The sequence below is a fragment of the Agelaius phoeniceus genome, chromosome 9, assembly GCF_051311805.1.
Source record: "Agelaius phoeniceus isolate bAgePho1 chromosome 9, bAgePho1.hap1, whole genome shotgun sequence".
NCBI lineage: Eukaryota > Metazoa > Chordata > Aves > Passeriformes > Icteridae > Agelaius > Agelaius phoeniceus.
In genome coordinates, this window is record NC_135273.1 from 34,187,126 (window position 1) to 34,211,723 (window position 24,598).

The window sequence follows — 24,598 nt, forward strand, 5'->3', positions numbered from 1 at the left end:
AAAAACAACAAAAAGCAGCAAGGAGAGAATAAAATCAGATGGTGTCGTTTTTCTTAGTGGAGTGTTTGGAAAAGAAGAGATTTATATTCAGGATATAAACCTGCTTTATTCTCATGCTGACTTTGCTTTAATTGCAATATTAATGATAATTAGGTTTTGCATTTTGCCTGCAGGCCTGTCTGGGGCTGGAGAGAGTGCACAGAAATGCTGAGGACAAAGGAACACCAACAAAAACCCCAGAGCTCTTGGTGGACTGAGAGAAGCAAGGGAAGATGTTCAGTGACTCTCCAAAAGCCCAGGCAGGCAGCACCCAAGCCAGAATCACAGCTCCTGCCACTTCTACCTTTTGATTCAGCATTTGAGGGACAGCCTTAACTTACACAAGATAAAAATCATTTTAAACAAAACCCGTGTGCTTTTTTTTTTTTTAAGAAAAAACGACTCATTGGTTTTATTTCAACAGTAAATTTTAGAAACATCTTGACATACAGAACTCCAAAAAAATATAAAGTCATAAATCACCTAGTTAATTTACTAAAGGGGAAAAATACAGTACATCCAAGACTCAAACATCTTGTAAGTTTATACAAAAGCCACACAGTAATAAACTGCATTAAAAAATAGATCAAGCATTACCTGACTGATTTGACACTGGCATTTGCCCCGTTATCAAAAGGCACTGAGCAATGAAAGGGATCAGCATCACATCCATTATTGTCAGTAAATTCATCATGATTAGCATAAAACCCCACTATTAAACACAGCTTTCATGTTCACCGTGTGCATCAGCAAGAAATCTCTCTGGAAGGAGTAAGGAAACAAAGCTGGAGAAGGACAAACGCTAATATGACATCCAGAGATGGAAAGACACGTCCTGGAAATGGAAGTTCAGCTCTTCTCCAGTTTCTCTGGCTGTGTTATCCCAGCAATCACTCAAAGGAATTAATGCCCCAAGAGCCCCGCGGGGCCCCTCTGCCGTGTCCTTGCTCTCCCCACTCTGGCTGCTGCAGCCCCCAGTGCCTGCCAGCCCACAGCAGCCGGGTGTGCCTGCCCTGGCAGCGCCGGGCTCCCTCCTATCAGCCCGGGTAGCACCTGCAGCAGCCGGCCCCGGCCAGGCTGGGTTCAGGAGCAGCCCCACCAAAGAGGCTCTGGCCCAGCTTGTGCTCCGCGATGATGTCCTCCACCCTGGTGACGTACAGCAGCGTCAGCAGCACCCCCAGGAACTGCCAAGGAACCACAACAGGGGCTGCTTAGATCAGGGTTAGGGTTAACATGCTATCAAGTTTGGGTTTATGGGTTTACGTTATTTGAGAAGACAGTTTTCGCTATCGTTATTTTTTGAAGTGTTAATTTTTTGGTTTTATGGTTTTTTATTGGGTTTGTTGTATAAAGAGATCGTTTGTATATAGGTATTTTTGTGTAGTACTTCTTCGGAATTGTGTTTAGAGGTTGTGAGGATTAGCTTTTTTATTATTTTTTGGTTGATGATGGTGAGATGTCACAGACATCTTTTATGAAAAATCCTTTCCTTAGGATTTTTCCTCCTGAGAAGCTGAGAGGCCTCAGGAACAAAATGTAACCAATGGTTATCTGCTGCTGTGGAATGCAACAGGGGGATCTGGGATTGGGCTCATGTGGTTGTTTCTAATTAATGGCCAATCACAGTCAGCTGGCTCAGATTCTCTGAGAGTCACAAGCTTTTGTTATCATTCCATTCCTTTCCTTGCAAGCCTTCTGATGAAATTCTTTCTTGTATTCTTTTAGTATAGTTTTAATATATCATTTTCTTTTAATATAATATATATCATAAAATAATAAATCAGCCTTCTGAAATATGGAGTAAAGATTCTCATCCTGGGCCCCTGTGAACACCACCACATACATGGTATTAAGCTTGGATTTATAGGTTTACATTATTTGAGAAGACAATTTTCGCTGTCGTTATTTTTTTTAAGCGTTAAGTTTTTTAGTTTATGTTTTTTTATTGGGTTTGTTGTATATAGAGATCATTTGTATATAGGTATTTTTGTGTAATATTTCCTAGGAAGTGTGTTTAGAGGTTGTGAGGATTAGCTTTTTTATTATTTTTTGGTTGATGATGGTGAGATGTCACAGACATCTTTTATGAAAAATCCTTTCCTTAGGATTTTTTCTCCTGAGAAGCTGAGAGGCCTCAGGAACAAAATGTAACCAATGGTTATCTGCTGCTGTGGAATGCAACAGGTGCATCTGGGATTGGGCTCATGTGGTTGTTTCTAATTAATGGCCAATCACAGTCAGCTGGCTCAGACTCTCTGAGAGTCACAAGCTTTTCTTATCGTTCCATTCCTTTCCTTGCAAGCCTTCTGATGATTTAGTATAGTATTAATATATAATTTTCTTTTAATATAATATATATCATAAAATAATAAATCAGCCATCTGAAACATGGAGTCAAGATTCTTATCTCTTCCCTCATCCTGGGACCCCCGTGAACACCACCACATACATGGTATTAAGTTTGGATTTATAGTGTTTAGATTATTTGAGCAGTTATTTTATTTTTATTGGGGTTTTTTAAGCGTTGCATTTTTTGTTTTATGGTTTTTTATTGGGTTTGTTGTATATAGAGATTCTTTGTATGTAGGTGGTTTTGTGTTATGCTTTTAGGATTTGTGCTTAGAGGTTGTGAGGGTTAGCTTTTTTAATTATTTTTTTGGTTGATGATGGTGAAACAGAAGAAATTTTCCAGAGTAGAAATCCATTTTGATTAAGTGAAATGTACATCTTTGAGTTAAGTCTGTAGTTTGAAAACATAGCTGTTTAGTCTGACTGCCTGTTCTCATAAAAAGCCTAAACTCAGAAAAACTACTTCATCCAAGACAGAGATAAAGATAGGAAGACAAAGAGACAGAGAAGCTGCTGTGAGAGCAGGCCAACCTGACCTAGGAATTCTTTCTGATGAAGAAGAATTAGTGGCAAATGTTGCACAAAATTTGTAAAAATGAATATGTATAAACCTATTGTGAAATTGCATGCATATGGATTTGAGAGAGAGATTTAAAAAAATCTGAGAGTTCCCAGAGGTGCACATGTCTGTCAGGGAGAGGAATCCCCACATGTGTCCAGCACTGTAAGAAACAGAAACTTTCACAAAGTTGTGGAGTTTTGTTTATCTCTGCAAAGCAATGGGATTATGTGACAGGGATTTTAAATGTTTTGTTTTGTTATTGTTGAAAATTGTAGCTTTGTTTGTAGTATTTTAAAGATGGGCTAATTAAGTAACTGTGGATTTGTTAGGTTTTTGAGTGTAATTTTTTTTAGGTTACAAAGGTTTTTTAGGGAACAGGACTTAATGGTGGTTTTTGATGTTGGCCCAGCCCCAGGCAGGCAGCACAGGCAGCCTGCCCCACTGCAGCTTTAGGGAGTCACAGCTGTCATGGACAGGGGAGGACTCAAAAAAAACCACCCAAGAAAACACAAATTGCCTCACCAAACCCTGCAACAGTGATGCTACTAAGTGACCAGGATGCCATCTCAGCTTATCAGCTACATTAAATTCAAAATTCAATGGGATTTCACATACTGGCAAATGAGATTTTGGTTCAAATGCCAGAATGCCACCCCAGCTTATCAATTACATTAAATTCAAAAAGAAAATTATGATTATGGTCAAATGGGATTTCACATACTGACAAATGATTCAAATGCCAGAATGCCACCTCAGCTTATCAGTTACATTAAAGGGAATTGCCTCACCAAACCCTGCAACAGTGATGCTACTAAATGACCAGAATGTCATCTCAGCTTATAAGTCAAATTCAAAAAGAAAATTATGATTATGGTCAAATGGGATTTCACACACTGACAAATGAGATGTTTGATTCAAATGCCAGAATGCCATCTCAGCTTATCAGTTACATTAAATTCAAAAAGAAAATTATGATTATGGTCAAATGGGATTGCACACACTGACAAATGAGATTTTGATTCAAATGCCAGAATGCCACCCCAGCTTATCAATTACATTAAATTCGAAAAGAAAATTATGATTATGGTCAAATGGGATTGCACATATTGACAAATGTGATTTTGATTTAAATGCCAGAATGCCACCCCAGCTTATCAGTTACATTAAATTCAAAAAGAAAACCATGATTATGGTCAGATGGGATTTCACATAGTGACAAACCAGATGTTCCCCCTCACAGTGGACACCCTCTTACCTGGGGCAGCAGTATGCCAAGCAGCACACCAGCCATGATGCTGTAGTTGTCCAAAAACCAAATGAGCACAGCATTGGTGCAGCCTCGGACGTGGATCACGTGCTGAACGCTCAAGCGCTGCAAAACACCAGAGGCAGGGTTCAACAGGAGCTGGGAGATGCTTGGGGCACCTCAAAACTCAGGCAGCCAGATGTGGTTTGCCTTCCCACCTCTTTAAACCCACCGAGTTTAACAAAAACCTCATCAGTAACTCTTCCATCTGTTGTTAAGCTGCTCCACGCCTCAACAAATCACTCTATTTTTTAAAAGTTATTCCACACCCAAGTAAGTAACTTCATTGTCTTAAACCTGTTTGTTACAGCTATTTTTCAACAAGAAATGCACCCAATCCTCATTTAAGACCACTTGGCAAGCAGAGAGGTCTCTCTTCAGCTTTCATCTCTGCTCCCAAGTTGAAAATACATCAGCGGAAAAACATAAATTGTTTGCAAAAAGACCCAATAAAGGACAGGAACAAGAGGATTTCGGATTCAGTCCTGCAAGCTGTGCTGCTCCCTGACCCCAACCCATAATATAAAAGCACTTGAGGCTGCAGAGGGTCCTAAGCAGTGAATGGGATGAAGTTAAGAAGAAGCTGAAGTGCTCTGTGTTAGAGCCTGGCTGCAGCGTTCAGGTGATTAAGCCACAAATCAATGAACCTGAATGAAGACAAGCTGTATTTAAAGATAACCAGTAATCCCAAAAACCAACAACCCGGGCTGGCATTGTGCTCCAAGTGCCTCAAATGAGCTGGGGAGAGGAGATTTCCAGACCAGCCCCCGCCCTGCCTCCTCCCAGCACTCCAAGGCCAGCGGTGGAGAACTCAGGGCAGATCCAATTACCAATTCCCCTTCTTAATCACTCTGCAATTACCGCCTTGAGCTGGCAGCCCCTCCTCTGGGGTCTCTGGGGCTGTTCCCAAAAGGGAAGGGTGAAGTAGGAGGCCCCATCCCACTCCTGGAGGGAGGAGAAGGCAGCCAGGGAAATCCCACTGCCCCTCCAGGTGTGCCACCACAGGCTTGAAAATAAAACACCCACTCCTGGGGTATAAAATACTTAAAAACAGCTCAGTTGGCTTTTATCAATGCCAATTTTACTCAGTAAGAAACTCTGACTTTTATGCACTAAAAGCTTTCCCCAACTCAAGTCACTGCTCCAAATTTTGAAAGCAGCTTTTTGTGCATTAATTGTGCAATTAGCACGGGGAAGTTGTCAACAAACAAGGAATCGAGGAAAATGAAAAGGGAAGATACAAAAATCAAACAATATGAGGCTTTTCTCATATATGGAAATTATTCCAGGCAAAAAGAACCATTTTAATTGCCAATTTAACTGCCTGGCAGATGAAAGCACACAGAAAACACTTTCATAACAGACCAAAAAAGAAGCAGCACCCTCTGCCACGCCAGGGTGGGCAGTGGCTACGTTACCTCTTGGTCAATGGTTTTGTATCCACACATAGTGTTGATAATGTCTGTCTGAAAAGAAAACAACAAATATGAACTGCAGCAGGAAACTAAAATCACAGAAATATTATTTTTACCCTGTGTTCACCCAGCTCATATAAAAAGCAATGAGAGGGTTGTTTGCCAGTCCAACACCAGTTTATCCCAGTGTCAGAGTTAGTTAGAGCTCCACATGATTTTAGAGCAATAAGTATTGTCAGTGTGTCACTGACAATTGGAGCCATTCCTATCCAAACCAAGCTGTGACAGAGCTGTGTGACACAGCTGCTTCCACAGAATCAACAGCTGGATTTCCTTTTAAAGCCTTAAGAACTTAACACACCTTAGTACTAAAACCAGGGGTTAACTTCATGCCAAGATGATGACAAATTTAAGCTCAGAAATATCTTCAGGTCCAAATAACTTCCTATACTATGAATGCTGTTTACAACACTAAATTCATTACAATATCCATACAATACCATTATACACATGAATAGAAAACTCATATATTCAAAAGTGACTGAGTGCTTGCATTCACCACAGATTATTAACACATTTTCTGCAGCCATGTAATGCCTTCTGTGGGTTCCAAGGCTCTACCTTGAAAGCCTGGAAAAGCCAACCTGAAAATCATGAAAATGAAAATCATCCAATGTAAAAAACCACTGGCATCAAAGGAGGCAGAAAACAAAGCCAAAGGCATGGAGGAGAATGAGAAGTTTTTAAGCTGGGCTCTCACCTTGAACACACAACTGTGTGACAAACAATTCACAATTGTTCAGCACATTCCTAGAAGAAAAAGCTCAGACTGTTCCACAGGGCTGTTGGGAACTGTGTGGGGCACCCCTCTGCCAAGCACAGGGAATAAATCCACTTGGAAGTCAGTATCAGAACTGGGCACCAGTGTGTTGTGTTGGCTGTGAGTGATTTCATGTCCCCAAAATGGGTGAAGCCTGACTGACAGACACGTGGTCACTCCCAAAATATGTCACCACAAGGAGGGCAGCCCCATCCTGTAGCTTTAAACACAGAATTTCTAACAGGACGTTGTGGCATAAGCAAATGCACACAGAGGATATAAATACATTGGAAACAGGATTATAAGCATAATTTCTATCTGCTCCACTAGTGTAAGTGTTTAATAAATAATTTGACATGAAGATAGTTCCTTTAGAGCCCCCCCAGCGCTGGCTGCTGTTAGCAGGAGGCTTTTACAGAGGATCAGAACCCAGGCACCCACATTAGCTGGAGTTTTCCATGACTACAAAGCCCATGAGTAATCACAAACCATATCTGCAGCTTTCCAGGACAGAATCCAGCCTGTATTTGGAAGGATTTGTCAAACACAGTAAGACTGATGCACCTTCTGGTTGTTTTTTCCTGGGGCAGCCATGCACAGCCCTGCTGCTGGCTCCACACAGGGCTCAGCAGCAGCATCTCCTGCCCAGAGCCACCAGCCCTCACCATGCATGGAGCACTCTTCCATCTGGGGCTTCTCCCTGCCTTCCTTTACCTTCCCTGAGCTTCACACCTCATGGGACACAAGCAGCTTAACCCTCCCTTCCCCAGCTGTCAGTGAATATACTCCCTGGAGAAGTTTTTATTTCAGTGGTTTTCCCTGGAGAAGTTTTTATTTCAGCGGTTTTCCCTTTCCTGAAGGCAAAATCCTGAGTTGTTCTGCTCCATCCAGCTGCAGGTTCTTGCTCTCAAACAGCTAAGACTCAAAGCATGATGTTCAGCTTTGGTTTCTGAGACTAAATCAAAGCTCATCACAGGTTTAAACAGACCCATTCCCACACACCAAAAATGTGTGTGCACATGTAATAAACACCTTCCTGTGACAGACATCTCTCAGCAACACCTAGCAGGATTACTTACACAACCACTGCATCTATTTTTCCTTTTTTTTTAATTAAACAGCCATGCTCAAGGCAGATGTTGAAAGGGCAGCCCAAAGCAGGCACAGCAGGATACCCATCACAAACTCTGCTCTTACACACACCCAATCTCTCTATCTCATGATCAGACTGGAGACCAAACCCCAGAGAGGCAGGGGCTGCCTGTACTGGAGTAGCTGAGGAATTGTTCTTTATCAAATTCAGCATTACATGCATCCCTCAGATGTAGAACAGTGAATTACAGAATTAATTAAAACACATTTGCATGAAAATCAACTCCTGCCCCTGAGTTAATCACAGACTGGTCCAGACTCCAGTCCCTCCAGGATTTTACAGGCAGGTGGTTTTCAAGGGTAGGCTGGGCAGACCTGTGCCTACAAACATGCCCTCACCCTGAGGTCACATTTTTGGATTATTCTGGAGATGACAAGGTCATTCTGAGTGGTTCTTAATTCACTCTGAACCCCCAGCCATGGAAGCCACCAGGTCCCAGGATTCCTGGCAATGCTGGAGCAGCAAACCCTGGGGAAAACACCAGCAAAACTGAATTTTAAACAGCTCTGGTTCAGGTGAGCCACAAGATTAGTGGAGCTCCCAACATCCCTTCTGGGCTGGGAAGTGGGTCAGTAAAATGGATCACAGCCAATACATCAAATCCATTATTTCCTCCCTTTCAAGCTGTCAAGGCCCACAGATCCATCAGGGGAGGAAAGGACCCATTTTCCTTCACTTCTTGCCCCAGATTTCCCAAAGCCAGGTTCTTTTTTGGGTGAACACCAGTGATGCTGAGGTGCCAGGACTCACCTTATTTCTGATGCAGCAAGTGTAGGGCACCCCACAAGCCAGTGGTCCTGGAGCCTCACAGTTGTGGTACACATTCTGGGACCAATCTCTATAATCCTCACCACCACAGCACTTGAACTGGAGAGAAAAATAAAAATAAAATTTAAAAAAGACACAAAACTCAAGGATCTTTAAGGTCTTCTCCAACCCAAATGGTTCTATGATTACAAAAGGAATAGGAAAAGAAAATTTCTACCTTAAACTCTTTGAACAAGTTAGAAAACAAAGTAAGAATGAAACAATTTTAAAAGCCCTGAAAACTACCAAAAAATCCTGTCATTTTATCAGCATGGCATGTATGAATGTACATGATTAATACAATTAAAAAGAATTAAAGATAAAGGTAATTCCCCTCTGTCACCTGTTGAACTACAGCCCAGGGTGCCAGAGCAAAGTACTCAGTGCCAAGTTCCACCCTCCCATCTTTTCTGAGCTGAAAAATTCTCTTTCCAGCTCTGGACATCATTCAGCAGTGCTTTTACATTGACTCTATCTTGACCTGCAATCTACCTCTGCAGCTGTTTTAAGGGTTCCAACCACATTTCCAACTGGATCTAAAAGACAAAAGCATTGCTCCAAGGCATAAATTAATCTCACCAAAACATTGTGGGTGTAATTTAGAACAACTGAAAGCTGGCAAACAAATACTCTTAAGTTTACACTGACTTAATATAAATATTCCCTTTATAATTTAAACGAAGGGGAAAGGAGGAGCTCATTTAATCACTAACATGAACATAGCCATCATTCTGGGCAGTGCATGGAAAAGTTAAAGCATTATGAAGTCTAATGACCAAATTTCCTCAGGATGCTCTGCTTCTGACAGACTTTCCATGCTAACTTTGTTTTTCAAAGCAGGCTGCCAGCTCCATAACCATGTCCTAGAACATATGGATCACTTCCTAAGTCAATTTTTTTAATAACCATTGCTTGGCATGGTCACAGACATCACATGGGCCCTGACATCACCTTGCTGAACACTTGTTGCTTCTCCTGCAGCCTCTGAGCTGCATGGCAGAGCTCTTCAGTAACCCAATAAACATTTCAACAGATCAGCCTTATTAAAAAAATAACATAAAAAAGGCTGTGAGTCAACGCCACGTGCCATTAAGTAATGCCCAGCTGGGCTCAGCACAGTTTCTGAATTTTAATGACAGGTAAATACCCTTCCAGTGGTATTTACCTCCAATAAGCACCTTGTTAAAGAGCTCTGTGCATGCCCTCGAGCAGCCACACAACTGTGGCAGCCTAAATGCCACCTCATTCCTCTTTATTTCTCTTTTTCCAATGCCTCTCAATCTCCTGCACCAGCCAGCAGAAGTGTTGAGTGCCAGGCATGGCTGCAATTTAGGCTGAATTCACCTCAATCCAGCTGTGGGGCCACTACAAACCTACAGGTTTGTAGGATCTGACCTTGAGCATTAGAATTGCACCTGCCAAGGCAAAAGCTGCATTTTGGGCCTCTCTTTTTGCAGTGATGTAAGAGGGCTTTAAATTTTAAAACCATTTAAATGGTTTTAAATCCAGCTGGAATGCTGGATGAGCCCTGACCTCAGCAGCAACACCAAAAGAGATGACACACAAGATCTCATCCCTCTCATCAGTAACAAATTGATTGGCACACCACTGGAAAAAATCAAAGCTGTTGCTCAATTAGTCCCAAGGGGAAAAAAAAACCCAACAAACCTGCTTTTGAACAGAATCCATGATGTTCTTGAAGTCTAAATCATCATAGTAATTCTCAATTCCTCTTCTAATGTTATCATTCAAAAATTTGATTGTCTAGAAAGCAAAAGGAAAACAAGATCCATGGGTTGCACAATGGGCACATGGGCTGGAACAGAACTAGAAGAGCAGCTTAAAGTGACAAGTGTAACTGATGAGCACAAAGGAAAAGGCTTTTTTTTTCCTTTCTTTTAGAGGAAAAACCCAAAACACTCATTACAAACAAATTTTAGCAAATCCTGCAGGGACCAACCATCTGTTCTCCTGCAGGGAAGCAGCCCCACTGCTGGGTTGGGCTGGCAAGCTCCAGCACTGTGGCACCTCTCACTGCTGAGACCTCCCAGCATCTCCAGAGATGGTCCCATCACCCTGGGACATGGATAGCCCAGGATGCAGTCCCTGGGGACCCTCCTCATCATCTCCTGGATGGCAGAGCAGTGGCCTTGGGTGGTGGATCTTGGCCCCTGGTCTGCACCACACCCTGAGCAACCAGACTTGGCTGTGTCACCACCATCCAGGAATTTTATTTTCCGTGAATTTTCCATTAATTTGATTTTCTAAAGAGTTCCTAATTGCCAGATAGAGAGCTTTGCTCCACATGGAGTGGAAAAAAGGTGTGTTTGTATGTTTTACAGTGGTTGTTTTGAGAAGTATGGCAGTGTGGCGACAGCAGATATAAAATGGTGTCTCCTCAGCATGGCATACTAAAATTAAATCAACAAACTGTTTTTAAAGTTCAGAAGATGAGAGAAAAGGAAAAAAAAAAAAAGAGTATTTAGTTTTCAAGATCCAGCATAATCTCAGCACAGCAAAACCAGGGACTAATGACTACCAGAATGTAACAACTTTCCTTTCAATCCAGCTGCTGAAATGACAAAGCTAAAGCCTTACAGGTCAGAAAATCTGAAATACACACTCATCTTCTCAGTATTACAAACTGCAACAGCCACAAACTAACCAGAACAAAAAGGATTATCACAAAGTGATGAGAAGTAACACAGGACCCTCCTAACAGGTCAAAAACCTCATTAAAACCTCATTTAGACTCTACAGATTTGCAAAGGAAGTAGAGAAAGAAATGGGGAAAATGCACATGACAACAAAACAAACAGGACATACATAGAGGCTACTACACTAGGCTTCCATAAATACTTTTTTGTTCTCCCCATACTAACCCAAACTTCTCCACTAACCTTGAAAAACAAGGGAAGAAAGCTGTCCCTAAGTGTAGCTGTCCTGCTATAAATCAAAGCACAGGCATCTAGTACTTGCCATAGTGAATACATTTATGTTTTAAAGCATTTCTAACTGAATAAAATAGTCTGCTGCTTTTGGTGCAGAAAAATGAAGGGTTGAGTACAGTTATAGGATGCTTGTCAATGATGGAGTCTCCTGTATAAATTTGTTATGTTGCTTATGGACGTGGGCAGGGAAGAGCTGTCCTTTAACTGAGGCAAAACATTTGGGCCATTAAAAAAAACAGCCTCCAAATCCTTCTGGAAACGTCCCAAATCAGCAGTCAGACCCAGATGGCAAAACAGAAGAAAGCATTTTGTCATCCAGCAAGAGCTGGAAACTCATTCTGCCTGTATTGCACATTTGTAGCCACCAGATTTCCTCCAACTCCTTAACCTGGAATTCCTCTCCAGAATGGTGGCAAAGCCCATGGCTGAGCCCTGAAAAGCCTTTCCTTATCTCTTCCACAACCACTCCTCCCTGGGAGGTGACATCTGCTGATAACAGCTATGGAATGTCCCTGCATGGCTGATAAGAACTACAGCATCCCACTGGGAGATGTGAGCCCAGAGGGAGGAGCCAAGCATTGCTACCCGGATAGAATCTGGAGATTCTGGAACACCAGCCAAGCATTCCTACCTGGATATAATCTGGAGCTTCTGGAACCCCAGCCAAGCATTCCTACCTGGATAGAATCTGGAGATTCTGGAACCCCAGCCAAGCATTCCTACCTGGATATAATCTGAGATTCTGGAACACCAGCACAGCTTCTGCACTGGATTGCCCAGAGGAGCAGCAGCTGCCTCTTGCCCTGGATCTTCAGAGGCAGAGACTGCACCTTTCTCCAGGATCCCTGCTTCAGCAGAACCAGCCCTGGCACTGCAGGAGGGCTGAGCCACAATTCCAATGGTTCTGCTGCCAGCACCCTGACCCACAGGGTGTCAGGTTGGGTTCTGACTCTGTCAGTGCTGTTTTGGTTTACTGCATTGTTTATTGTATCCTTTTATTTTCTTCCCTATTAAAGAACTGTTATTTCCTGCTCCTGTATTTTTGCCTGAGAGCCCCTTAATTTAAAATCCATAGCAATTCCGAGGAGGGGGGGTTCATTTTCTCCATTTCAGGGGAGGCTCCTGCCCTCCTTAGCAGACTCCTGGCTTTCCAAAGCAAGGCAGCAGCTGTTGTTTAGCAGAGCTCAATCATGCCAGCACCTGAAGCAAGCAGCTCACCTGGTTCCTGAAGATCAGGGCCACCACTCCCCCTGTCAGCTCGATCAGCAGGCAGATTCCAAGGATGTACATGAACTGCAGGCAAACAAGTGCACGTGAGTCATTAGCCACAACTCCAATTACTCTTGCAATTAGTTCCTTTAAATCTAGCATTCTATTGCCAATAGACTTGGCTTTCAGTATGGCATTTTAAAGGAAAACACAAAATTATAGATTTGTTCTTATGAAACTGTCAGTGTCACGAGAAAGCCTTTTTTCCTCACTTAAATTATTCTGGGTTTTGCCCAATTGGCAAGAACATTATTTTTCTGCTCTGAACAGACTCAAAACCATTAGATGAAATTATCCTGCCAAGATTTTCCTTTCCACACCAGCATCCCAGGGAAGCACATTGATGGGCTGCTGCAAACCACACCACATTTCATTTCTTTATGTTTGCTTCCTACAAAACCAGCACTTACCTGTTAGCTTTCAATTAGTGGATAAAGCAGCAGCACACCTTAAGATAATCCAAATCACCTTCTTCTACAATGCCAGTGCTAAATCAAAGCAAAATTCCAGGCTTAGTAGCTTTTATGTGTTGCTTCCCACATTTATTTGCCTGTGTATATACACGTGCTCACAAGTGCACTCACACACAACCACGTGTGCATCCATGACTGCCCAACAAAGCATGTGCAAAATGTGAAAAACATGAAAAAATCCATTGCACTGTGAGAGAGCTGCTGCATGCCAGTATGTGAAATGTTTTTCCAACTCTTCAGGCATAAAAGGCGTTGAGTGAATTTAGGTCTGCTGTGTAACAATGAGCTTCATCAGGAGCGAAGTTTTCAGATCCCTTGTCTGAAAATAATCCCTCATGCTCTCCCCTGAGAGCTGTTTTAACTCCTGTGTGCTCAGTGTCAGGAATTCACCAGACAGGTGTCTTTTCTCCTGCTAAATCTGGAATCTGCCTGGGAAGCTGGCATCAGGGACTTGCTTTGTTCAGTGCCCAGCTGGGTTTGCCACCAGGATGGGGACAGAAAATATTCCTGGCATCTGACACACCACCATGCTCAGTGGGGAAGAAGCCTCAGGAGGGGCTCTCAGTAGAATTCCAGTATAACTTCAAAATCCATGGTTATTTCTGGCCTTGCCCTCCACAACAAACCAGAGATTTAGCATTTTGTTAGACTGAACTGACGTGACAAGGCTGGGTTGGGTTTGGAGCAGCCTGGTCTGGTGGAAGGTGACCCTGCTCATTGCAAGGGGGTCAGACCAGGTGGCCTTTAAAAGGTCCCTTCCAGCCCAAATTCTGTGTGATTCTCTGCAGGTGGAAATGAAGTTTTCACACCTTAATTTTAATTAGTCACATGTGCAGCTTCCATCTGCAACCACAGGAATTTCCCTAAAATTCACCTTTTCAGAGCCACTGGGGAGAAAAACCCTGTGCCTTCCATTTCACCCTCTGAAAGCTCCAGGTCTAACTTTGAACACACATTTCTCCATCTCCCCTCTGCACTGCACTGCCCAGGGAGGACAGACAGACTCTGGCCACTGAGCCAGGGCTTTTCCCTAGAGCTGCTTCCCCTGGGCTGACACCCAGCATCAACAGGCACGACAGCAGCTGAGTTTGCACAAGATGCACACTGACTGATAATAACTCACATTCCTGCTCATTTTCCATAACACCTCAACTGCTGGGAAGCTCCTTTTTCCCAGCACTGGGCTCAGACCCTCACTGCTCCTGTCACTGGCAAGACCCAATGCTGCTGCTCCCTGAGGGAGGGAGCCACTAAATTCAGATTTCATTAAAAAAAAAGAAACCTTGTTAAAGTATTTTTTCAGTGCAGGCATAGTTCTGGATGTGAATTCAGAGGACAGTGGAAAGCAAAAGCAACAAGGCTCAGAAACAAGGAATAAAGATCCAACACTTACTGCTTGCAGAAGGCATAAATTGTCTCTCAGAGAAGCCAGTACACCCACAAAGGATACCAGGAACATTACAATGCCCAAAAGTATTAAGATAATTGCTGGGGCTAGAAAGGCACTTTCTAGAGTTTTGTACTTCTGTCTTTCAATTTCTGCATAAATCCCAACAGCGAGGACGAGGGCTCCAATCACCTGGAAGAGAAACAGATTATTTAACATCAATAACATGTTATTTTTTCTGCCAGTAAATAAACACAGAGATGACAGGCTGTGAGTACACAGGAACCTGCCACTGCTCACTTCAGGATTCATTATAAACAATGAAACATCCAAAGCAGAAGTTTGGATTTAAAAACAAAAAAAGAAACCTCAAAGACTAAAGAAGAAAAGGAGCTGAGTTGAAAAAAAAATGAAAGTTGTTCACTTCAAAAATATATTTCATCATGTTTTTACATTCTGGTAGTTAAACTAATCAAAATATACATCACTGGCTGAAATGTAATTTATTACCCATCTGAGATCACATATATTACACATATGAGCAATTGCCATGGCATTAATGACCCTCCTCTGTGTGTCTGTCTGTCCTTCTCTCTGTGTGTATAAATATACAGAAATATGTATGTGCCTCTAACAGAACCCAGTTTCTAGGCTGGTCTGCAAACAGCCTGTCTGTCCCTTCATATTAACTCTTACTGTATTTGGGCTCAGTAAATACAGTCAGATATTTCCTATACCTCCATTCCTGCTGCCAGCAGGAGAAAGGCACCAGATTAAAAACTAAAAAAAAAAAACAAAACCAAACAACCAAGTTTGAAATTATATCACTTCCTTGAGCAACTACCTGATAAAGCTGACAAGTGAAATAGGAAGGGACATATTTCATTTAACAAGGTAAAGATATTTCAATCAAAATAATTAGATAAGTCTAAATCATTTGGTAATAGGAAGGGACATATTTAATTTAACAAGGTAAAGATATTTCAGTCAAAATAATTAGTTAAGTCTAAATCATTTGGCATTAAAACTACAGTGTGCTGCAAATCACTTTGAATTATGCTGAATTAATTAAAATTAAAAATAGCCCACAATACTTAATTACAAAAATTGCAGTGGAAAAACTTTGCTGCCGACTCCAACAGCCAGACACATCATCAGGGAAGAGAGCAGACACAAATCAATCATTCTGGCAATGTGATAAACAACATTCCCCTTTCCTGACCTGACATTTCCACAGGAAACACAAGCCTGCTCTCTGCACAACAAGGCTTCTTAATTGTACTTCTTAATTTTTAACTTCACTTCTTCATTTTGGATGGGACACAGTACATCCCAGACAAAGGGCTAGAGGGACTCACAGTGTGAGTTACCAGTCCATGAGCCAAACAGCTGAAATGCTTTTTTAATTATAGGATATCTTAAAATAAATAGCAACTTACTGGAAGTTCTTGATTTTCTATGGAAATGAATAATGACACCAAAGGACAATATGTAGGGAGTGCCACCAGTTTGTCATTGAAAGAGAGAAAATTCTCAGAAGGGTTCACCCATAAAAAGGAAATTTACTGAAGTTATTAAAAAAGCAACTTAAAATTTGACCACATTGACAGCAATCCCAAAATCAGATTCTCCTGCAAACACTGAGGTGCCTTTAACAGCAATAACTCTTGCCTGGTAGAGACCTTGTTTAAAAAGTAAAAAAAAAAAAGAAACACTGGACATAAACCACAGGTATTAAAGCTTGATGGGGATTATCAGAATTTCAATGAGAGTGTTGTTTCAAGACTAGAACTTTTTACTGAAATGTCTTTTTCTTAACCATAGTTTTCTCATCAAAGCATTAAATTTCAGGGGGTTTTTGACTAAAAGGTGCCTGTAAGTAAAAGACAAGATACTTCCTACTTTAAGAACTTAAGATACATAAATAGATATAGCATCTTTATGCACACATATCTTCACCCATTTTCACTTCCATCTGTGCTCCCACACACTCCCAGATTTATGCTTTCATTATCTTCTATTTTTTAAGCATTTAATAAAAATATTTCCAACTTTTGGTCAAACCAACAGCAGCATTTATTGGAGGCAAGCAGATGTGCAAACCCAGCAGCCATCCCATCCTGTGCTGTCCCCTCCTGTGCCTGGGCTGGGGACACAACCCCTCCCTTGGGAGCCAGGGGCTGTTCACAAAATCCTGCATCCCTCACCACAGCTCCAGCCTGGCCATTCCAGCTGTGAGCACAGGAAAAACCAACTGCCCTGACTCACACTGAGTGAGCATCCACCAGCAAATACCAGGGGATTTCTCTGGGGCTTTTGCACACACAGAAGCTGCTTTCCCAAGAGAAAGGAGAAGAATTCATTTATTAGCAGAAGTTTTAACCCTGTGTTTACAGTTCATTCTCTTAAATAAAGCTCAACAACAGCACCTTCTGTTTAAAACGCTGGATTTTGTTTCAGCTGGGCAAGAAACTTATATGACAGCCCCATTCACCCCAAATTACATCACAGCCCCATTCATCTTTTCCAGAGGTGTCTGGAAGAGTTACAGTGCCAGCAGGTTTTAAAAGAGCCCTGGGTGACAGGGGAAGACCACAAGGCTGTAGCAAACATCCCCCCTGGCACTCCCAGCAATGCTTTAATTTCTTTTCTGCTTTGGATAATGTTGGTATTTAGTTCCTGGGGGTTTAAATCCATCCTGGGGACTCAGATCTGGGACTTCATCACTCATGAGGTACCAGAGGAACTGCAGCAGCAGGGAGGGAACTGAATGAACTCAGCATCCAGCGGGTCAAAGCCCCAAACAGCAGCACAACACCACAAACCACCCAACACTCAAGAAAGCCAACACTCCCACAGCTTTACTTCCATTTACACTGATTAAAGAAAAAAACCAAACCCAAACCAACAAACTCAGCAGTGCTGAGAAGAGAAGTGACATTTCCAGCCGATGAGATCTGCTTGGCTAAGCTGCAACAAAAGGAAGCCCCACGGGCGATGCCCACGCGCCTCACACAGCACCAGCAGGATGCTGCCCAGCACCAGCCACCCCAAAAGACCCCCTGTCATCCCCCATCCTTCCTCCCTCCCTCCCAGCCCCCATCCTCCCCCCTCCCAGAGCAAACCATCTCCCCCGGCCAACAAATGGAAGCTCTTGTTTATAAACCAGGGCAGAGCATTGAAAATCCACAGCCAGCGACTACAAAGAGTAAATAAAATCCTCAGGCTGCCTGAAAGAGGCTTTGTCCTCCGAGGATGGATTCAGAAGGGCCCTTTCTCTGCCCCCAGATGAATGTTTACATCCCACCAGCCAGGGCCTTGCTGCCGACAGAAAACGCAGAGCAGACAACGAGCAGGGACCTCTGCGAGGGACATGCTGCAAAAAAGGGTCTGAAAAATAACACAGCATTAAATAAATAAATTTGAATTTTCCCTTTTCTCTTTGAAACTCACAACTGCAGAATAGCTGTGGAGGAACACAGGGAGCATCAGGAGTCTTAACCCAAGGGTTGGTTTGTCTGCTAAACAGACAAAAGATATCCGAGATCCCAAAAAAGCCTGAATTACACCTGAACACTTTGCATTTCAGTCTTTGTTCATTAAATCCCAGGGTGAATCTGACATTCACTATCAAACCCGATGGATCTAAGCCTCTTCTCCCACGCAGCAAAGCAAAAAAAGCCTTATGCTCCCAGCTGGTAAACACTGTGTCAGACAAAAACAGACCAGCCAAACTAGAACTTGAGCAGCGTTTCAAGTGAAAAAGCCAGACAGAAAAATCCCTGCCTGAGCACCTCTGACACCAGCATCTTCCCAGTATCCCAGCGCCTGAAAAAAGCGCCTTTAAAAATCACAGTGGTTACAAAGAAAAAGGAAGAGAGAGAAAAAGAGAAAAGAAAGAGAGAGGAAGGAAGGAAGGAAGGAAGGAAGGAAGGAAGGAAGGAAGGAAGGAAGGAAGGAAGGAAGGAAGGAAGGAAGGAAGGAAGGAAGGAAGGAAGGAAGGAAGGAAGGAAGGAAGGAAGGAAGGAAGGAAGGAAGGAAGGAAGGAAGGAAGGAAGGAAGGAAGGAAGGAAGGAAGGAAGGAAGGAAAAGAGATAAAAGAAAGAAAGAGAGAAAAGGAAGAAAGAAAGGGAGGAAGAGAGAGAAAGAAAGACCCACTTGCAAAGGGCCCCAAGGGCTCCTTCAGCCCGGGGGGTGCCTGGTGTGGATTTACCACACCTCAGAACTCAGTGCCCACAGTCTGGACCCATCAGCCGGGACTCTCTGGCTTCACCTGGATGAGGACAGCAAGTGCCACCCACCTGTGACTCTCCAGCCCGGCAGCCTCACCCTGCCGAGCTCAGGGCATCCCCACACACCGGGGAGCGACGCCGTGGGGCAAAGGCTCCATTTGCCCACCTGCCCCGCAGGCAGAGCCGCGTTCCCTGGGCACCTGAACGATCTCCACCTGCCGAACCTCCAGCCCCATCCGCCAGAACCAGTCTGTCCGTCCCTCGGCGAGGTGTCACGGCCACGGCTGTGACACCCACGGCCCCGGGTGTGACAGCCCGGGTGTGACAGCCACGGGGACACCCCTGCATTGCCGGAGCGGCCCCGGCCCCGCTGCTCACCCAGAAGGTGGTGGAGTAGGTGATGAGGCTCAGCTTGAGGCACAGGTACGAGAGCCGCCCGCAGTACCGCGCCTGCTCCGGGTCCCCCGCCGCCATCCTCCCGCGGCACCTGCCGGGCCCGCCGCCCCTGCCCGGCCCTCCTCCCCCTCCTCCTCCTCCTCCTCCCCTCCCGGGCCCTCCGCCCCTTCCCAGGCCCGAGCGGCCGCCCCGACGGGCGGGCCCCGCCAGCGCTTCCGGCAGCGGCGGCACCGGGAGCGGCAGCGGGAGCGGCTGGGGAGCTGCGCCTTCGCCTGTCGCCTTTCTAATTGTCTTTTCTTTTTTTCTTTCCTTTCTTTTTTTTTTTTTTTCTTTTCTTTTCTTTTCTTTTCTTTTCTTTTCTTTTCTTTTCTTTTTTCTTTTCTTTCTCTTCTTTCTTTCTCTTTCTTTTTCTTTCTCTCTCTTTCTTTCACTTTCTTTCTTTCTTTCTTTCTTTCTTTCTTTCTTTCTTTCTTTCTTTCTTTCTTTCTTTCTTTCTTTCTTTCTTTCTCTTTCTTTCTTTCTTTTCTCTTTCTTTTCTCTCTCTCTTTCTCTTTCTTTCTTTTCTATTTCTCTCTTTCTCTATTCCTTCCTTCCTTCCTTCCTTCCTTCCTTCCTTCCTTCCTTCCTTCCTTCCTTCCTTCCTTCCTTCCTTCCGCCACTTCCTTCCGCCACTTCCTTCCGCCACTTCCTCTCTTTATCTCTTTCTTTCTTTTTTCTCTTCTCTTCTCTTCTCTTCTCTTCTCTTCTCTTCTCTTCTCTTCTCTTCTCTTCTCTTCTCTTCTCTTCTCTTCTCTTCTCTTCTCTTCTCTTCTCTTCTCTTCTCTTCTCTTCTCTTCCCTTCCCTTCCCTTCCCTTCCCTTCCCTTCCCTTCCCTCTCTTTTTTCCCCCTTTCTTTCAATTCCCTCGGCGAACAAACACCCGGCCTCTCTCTCTCTCGGGCTTATCCCTGCAGGAGAAGCAGATCTGGCTGCTCCCACAGGAATCTGGCAGTGCCACACGCATCCCCAGAGCTCTGCCATGGCCATTAGAACAGCCGGGACAAAAATCCGCGCGTGGGAAGGTTTTTGGTGGAGCATCCCAAAACTGGCAGAGCAGAATCCCTGCACCAAGGTCCATCAGCAGGATTCCTGCACCAAGGTCCATCAGCAGATTCCCTGCTCCGGGGTCCATCAGCAGATTCCCTGCTCCAGGGTCCATCAGCAGATTCCCTGCTCCGGGGTCCATCAGCAGGATCCCTGCACCAAGGTCCACCAGGAGATTCCCTGCACCAGGGTCCATCCCCATCCTGCCGGCTCCGAGCTGGATCATGAACTGCAAACGCCATCCGTGTCTCCGAGATGAAATCAGCCCTTTCAAGCCCGCCGTGCTGCACTGCTGTCCCACAAAGGGCTATTTTCCCCCCAGGGAAAACAGTCTCATTCAAAGCGGCAGAGAACTGTCACAGAGTCGGTTGTTTGAGCCTGGCCTGGAGCAGAGACAGATGGCTTTGAAAATCAGTGTCTGCTGTCAGGGGAGATGAAGTGGGGCAGCATTTATCCCTAAGTTACCCAGCAAAGAGACTGGGAAACCTCTGAGCTGCCTATGAGAACTGTGTAAACATTGTCACACGTCATTTCTTTAGGTCACACAATGCACCAAAGTCTCGTTTCTAAAGGCTAAAAAATTTCCCTGGATAATTCTGTTATAAAAAGTACTATTGCTATTGCCTGCAGTGCTACTACATCCTGCTTCTGGAAAACAATCCAGCCCAGGACACTCCCAGCAACAGAACAGCTCTTCACCTCTAATGTTTCTGACAGAAACACAATGTCCTAGAGCAGTCATCCTCTGAAGTATCAACAGCCTCCATTTTCAGAGAGATTTGCAAACATCCCTGACACTCAGCAATGGCATGCAGGCTGGAAATCCCATCTCATGTAGTTGCTGGGAATTAGTGTCTGTCACATGGTCTCCATGTCTCAGGGGTGTCATTCACATCCAAGCATGTTCTTGTCACTTAGGCATCTTCCTTGTTTGACTATTTAATTAAATTTATTGTTCTGATTTGACCTTTTTAATACCTTACCTTGTCCTTAGTGCTGATTCCTGCACGTAAAATTTCAGGGCACATCCTGCTGGATGGGGAAGTTGAGTAAAGGAGTGTCTGTTTTCCTGTTGTTTTCCCTCAGAACTGAGTCAATGTATCAAAACAGGTTCCTGTTTTGAAACTGCTCAACAATAATTGAACCTGCACGACCACAATTGGGCAATCCCTTTCTTTTCCTGAATCCCAGACTTTGTCTATACAAATGGCAAGATTTCTGGACACAGTATATAGTTTGGCAGCAAATGGTGGTTAAAGTAAGATGTTATGGACTGCCTAAGGGTCCATCAGGATTGGGTTCTCTGCCCCTGAGCCCAGTGCAGCACAGGGCTGCAGTTTGCCAAAAAAGAGCCTGGCAGATTGTTCATTACAGCATCTGCTCCTGGGACCATCCAAGAGCACAACTAGCAGTGGTTTTGCTCATATTGTGAAAAATGCATATTTTATCATTGGCTTTTCACTAATACTCAAATGAATATTATATGTGTAATGTTAGAAAGTGATGCTGTATTCATTTTCTTAAGTACTGTGGTAAATATAGTTTTAGGTTATAATGTAATGTCAGAATAGAAACTGTGCTATGTAGGATACTTTTTTTTTAAAGAAAGGACTTGCACTGAGACAGAAGCCACAGGACACCTGAATCTTTCAGAGAAAGAGAATTTATTGCTCCCTTATCAGAAGAAACAAACTTCTTCCAGAACTTCTTCCCACCTTGTTCAGCCCTGAAGACTCAGTCCGGATACAGAGGAAGAAGCTGACACTGCCCAGACAGAATCCTGGGTTTGAATGGAATTTATGCATCATGGATGAGGTGTAGGAATATGCAACAGGCTGTTGCTTTTAAGGGTTAATCCTCTGTTAATGTGGGTCCTTTTTCGGGCTTATTTTGCCCAGAAAAGGTACCTGGACTGTCTGTAACTCTTTGTTTCTATTGTGTCATATTGTCCTAATCCAAATTGTTCAAATTTTTATTACTCTAATTATATTGCTATTTTTATAACCGTTTTATTATCATGAAACTTTTAAAATTTAAAAAAAACAAGTGACTGGCGTTTTTCACAATATTAAGGATCAGTAACTTCCACATTTCCTCACTCATGGCCAGGGGTTGTCCTGAGGACACCAAGAGCCATGGACTGCAGAGCATTTGCCCCAGGGCTTCAGGAGCTCTGTGGAAAGAAGTGAACCACAGCTAGCCCTGCACCAAACCATGTCAGAAAGACCCAAAGGTTTTCAGAGCTACCAGAGGCAATTTTGCTGCTTCCTTCCAGCCCAGCTCTGGCTGAGGGAGCTGCGCTTTGCCCACCCCAGGTGGATGCTCATGGTCCTCCTGTCCTGCTCTCAGAGCTGCTCCCTGGACAAAGCTTCTTCCTCCACACAATTAAAGCCTCCACTGCCTATATTACCTTACATTATGTTTCCAAAGCACAAAACCCCCCTCAATCACCCTTCCTGGCCTTGCAGACCCACATCTTTTGTTTGCACCTCTCACCCTTTGCTCAGACCTGGGGCTGGTGACTCAGCACGGTAACGTTTGACCTTGACAATCCTGCCCATAATAAAAAGAACAGTGAAACCAGCCAAACCCCCTGCTCTCAGGTAATCCCTTTCTCTGGTGTAACTCCAAAACCACTGCTGAGGAGGTTTTACCCACTGTCTCAGGCAAATGTGACTTCCCTGAGGAATCTGGAGCCAGCCTGTGTCAAAAATTGCTCCAGTTTCCAAGTCAAAAGGCTGATAGCACACACTAAAGGGCTGGCCAGGCTCCAGGGTGATAACCTTGTCAATGCACAACCAGCACAGGAATAAAAGGAGTGGGTGTGGATGCAGGAAGGCAAATCCCTCCTGACTCATAAGATGAAATGTTGACCAAAGGGTGGCTGCTCCTCGATTATCACCTGAGTAACAGATCAGGGACCGGGGCAGACGGGTCACAAGAAGGTCCCTAAGAAACCTGAGCACCTTGAATGTCTGCAAAGCCAGCCAAGAGAGGTTACAGCTTCCCCACTGAAGGGTCAATAAGTGCAGCCCTTTTTCTGAGCACTTGCTCCCATTCTACTTTCTGTAAGCAATAAACCACTTCGGTGCACTCCCAGTGAAATGTGAGGAGGTTTTTGCTCCTGTTCTCCTTCAAATTTGCAGGGATTTCAGACAGCATATTAAAAAAAAAAAATTGAAGAACACTATTAGGTGTTGAATTGGTATTGCAAGTCATGAACAGCCTTCCTGAACTGTGTACAGAAAGTGGAAGGTCCCTAAGCTGTTTAATGAGGTGTAAGACTTGGAAGAAGCACCTGGAAGAGCTTTGTAATGCACTCAAGAAGAAAGGTTCAAATGTGCATTTTCAGTTTCTGAGTAGGGGAGTGAGAGGGATTACCTGCAGGGAAGAGGAGGAGACATTACATACAGGACTGCAGGTATTGATTTCTTTAAAAGTGTGAAAAATGCCAATCACTTGTTTTTTAAAATTTTTAAAGTTTTTTACTGATAAAATGGTTATAAAAATAGTAATATAATTAGAGTAATAAAAATATGAACAATTGGGATTAGGACAATATGAGACAATAGAAACAAAGTTATGGATGGTCTGGGTACCTCTTCTGGGCAAAGTAAGCCTGAAAAAGGACCCATGTTAACAGAGGATTAACCCTTAAAAGCAACAGCCTGTTGCATATTCAGACACCTCATCCATGATGCATAAATTCCATTCAAATCCAGGATTCTGTCTGGGCAGTGTCAGCTTCTTCCTCTGAATCCTGACTGAGTCTTCAGGGCTGAGTGAGGCAGGAAGAACTCGATAATGGAGCAATAAATTCTCTTTCTCTGAGAGATTCAGGTGTCCTGTGGCTGCTATCTGGTGCAAGTACCTCATTCCTCTCTTTAAAAAAAAACTATCTTACATAGCATGGTTTCTATTTTATGTTATAACCTAAAACTATATTTAACACACTGCTTAAGAGAATTAATACAGCATAACTTTCTAACACAACACATATAATATTCATTTGAATATTTGCAAAAAGCCAATCCTAAAATATGCATTTTTCACAAAAAGCAGAGAAAACCTGCTTGAAAGAGTTGGTTTGGTGATGTGTTAACTCAAGGCTGCCTCCAGAAATTAATGAAGCAAGGAAAGATTCTGGGCTGAGCTGGTGCAAAGGACCCTGAAGTGATGAGCACTGCCCTGTTACAGGAGAGCTGGCACCAGCTGCAGGAGCTGGAAAACCACGGCCATCCCAGCACTAGAGGCACTCTGAGTCTTGGAGGCAGCTCCTCATACCTGCAACCCCTTCAGCTCCCAGGCATGGGTCAGTGCCAAGTACTCTTGGAAATCTCAGCCTCGAGTGTCACTT

General features: G+C 43.7%; 1 protein-coding gene across 2 annotated transcripts; it reads right to left on the reverse strand.

The window, feature by feature from the left end:
* Window positions 1–449: 449 nt before the first annotated feature.
* TSPAN15 (tetraspanin 15) lies at window positions 450–19,279 on the reverse strand. 2 transcript variants are annotated; one of them, XM_054637455.2, is made up of 8 exons: window positions 19,142–19,279; window positions 14,538–14,723; window positions 12,621–12,695; window positions 10,120–10,215; window positions 8,395–8,511; window positions 5,675–5,722; window positions 4,206–4,322; window positions 450–1,223 (listed from the first exon to the last, which is right to left on the reverse strand). In XM_054637455.2, the coding sequence occupies exons 1-8, from the start codon at window positions 19,235–19,237 to the stop codon at window positions 1,077–1,079; spliced, it is 882 nt and encodes a 293-aa protein (XP_054493430.1). In that variant the 5' UTR covers window positions 19,238–19,279; the 3' UTR covers window positions 450–1,076. The 2 variants fall into 2 exon arrangements, with proteins under 2 accessions (XP_054493430.1, XP_077039636.1); XM_077183521.1 differs by lacking the exon at window positions 19,142–19,279 and adding an exon at window positions 17,985–18,393.
* Between the last annotated feature and the right edge of the window lie 5,319 nt (window positions 19,280–24,598).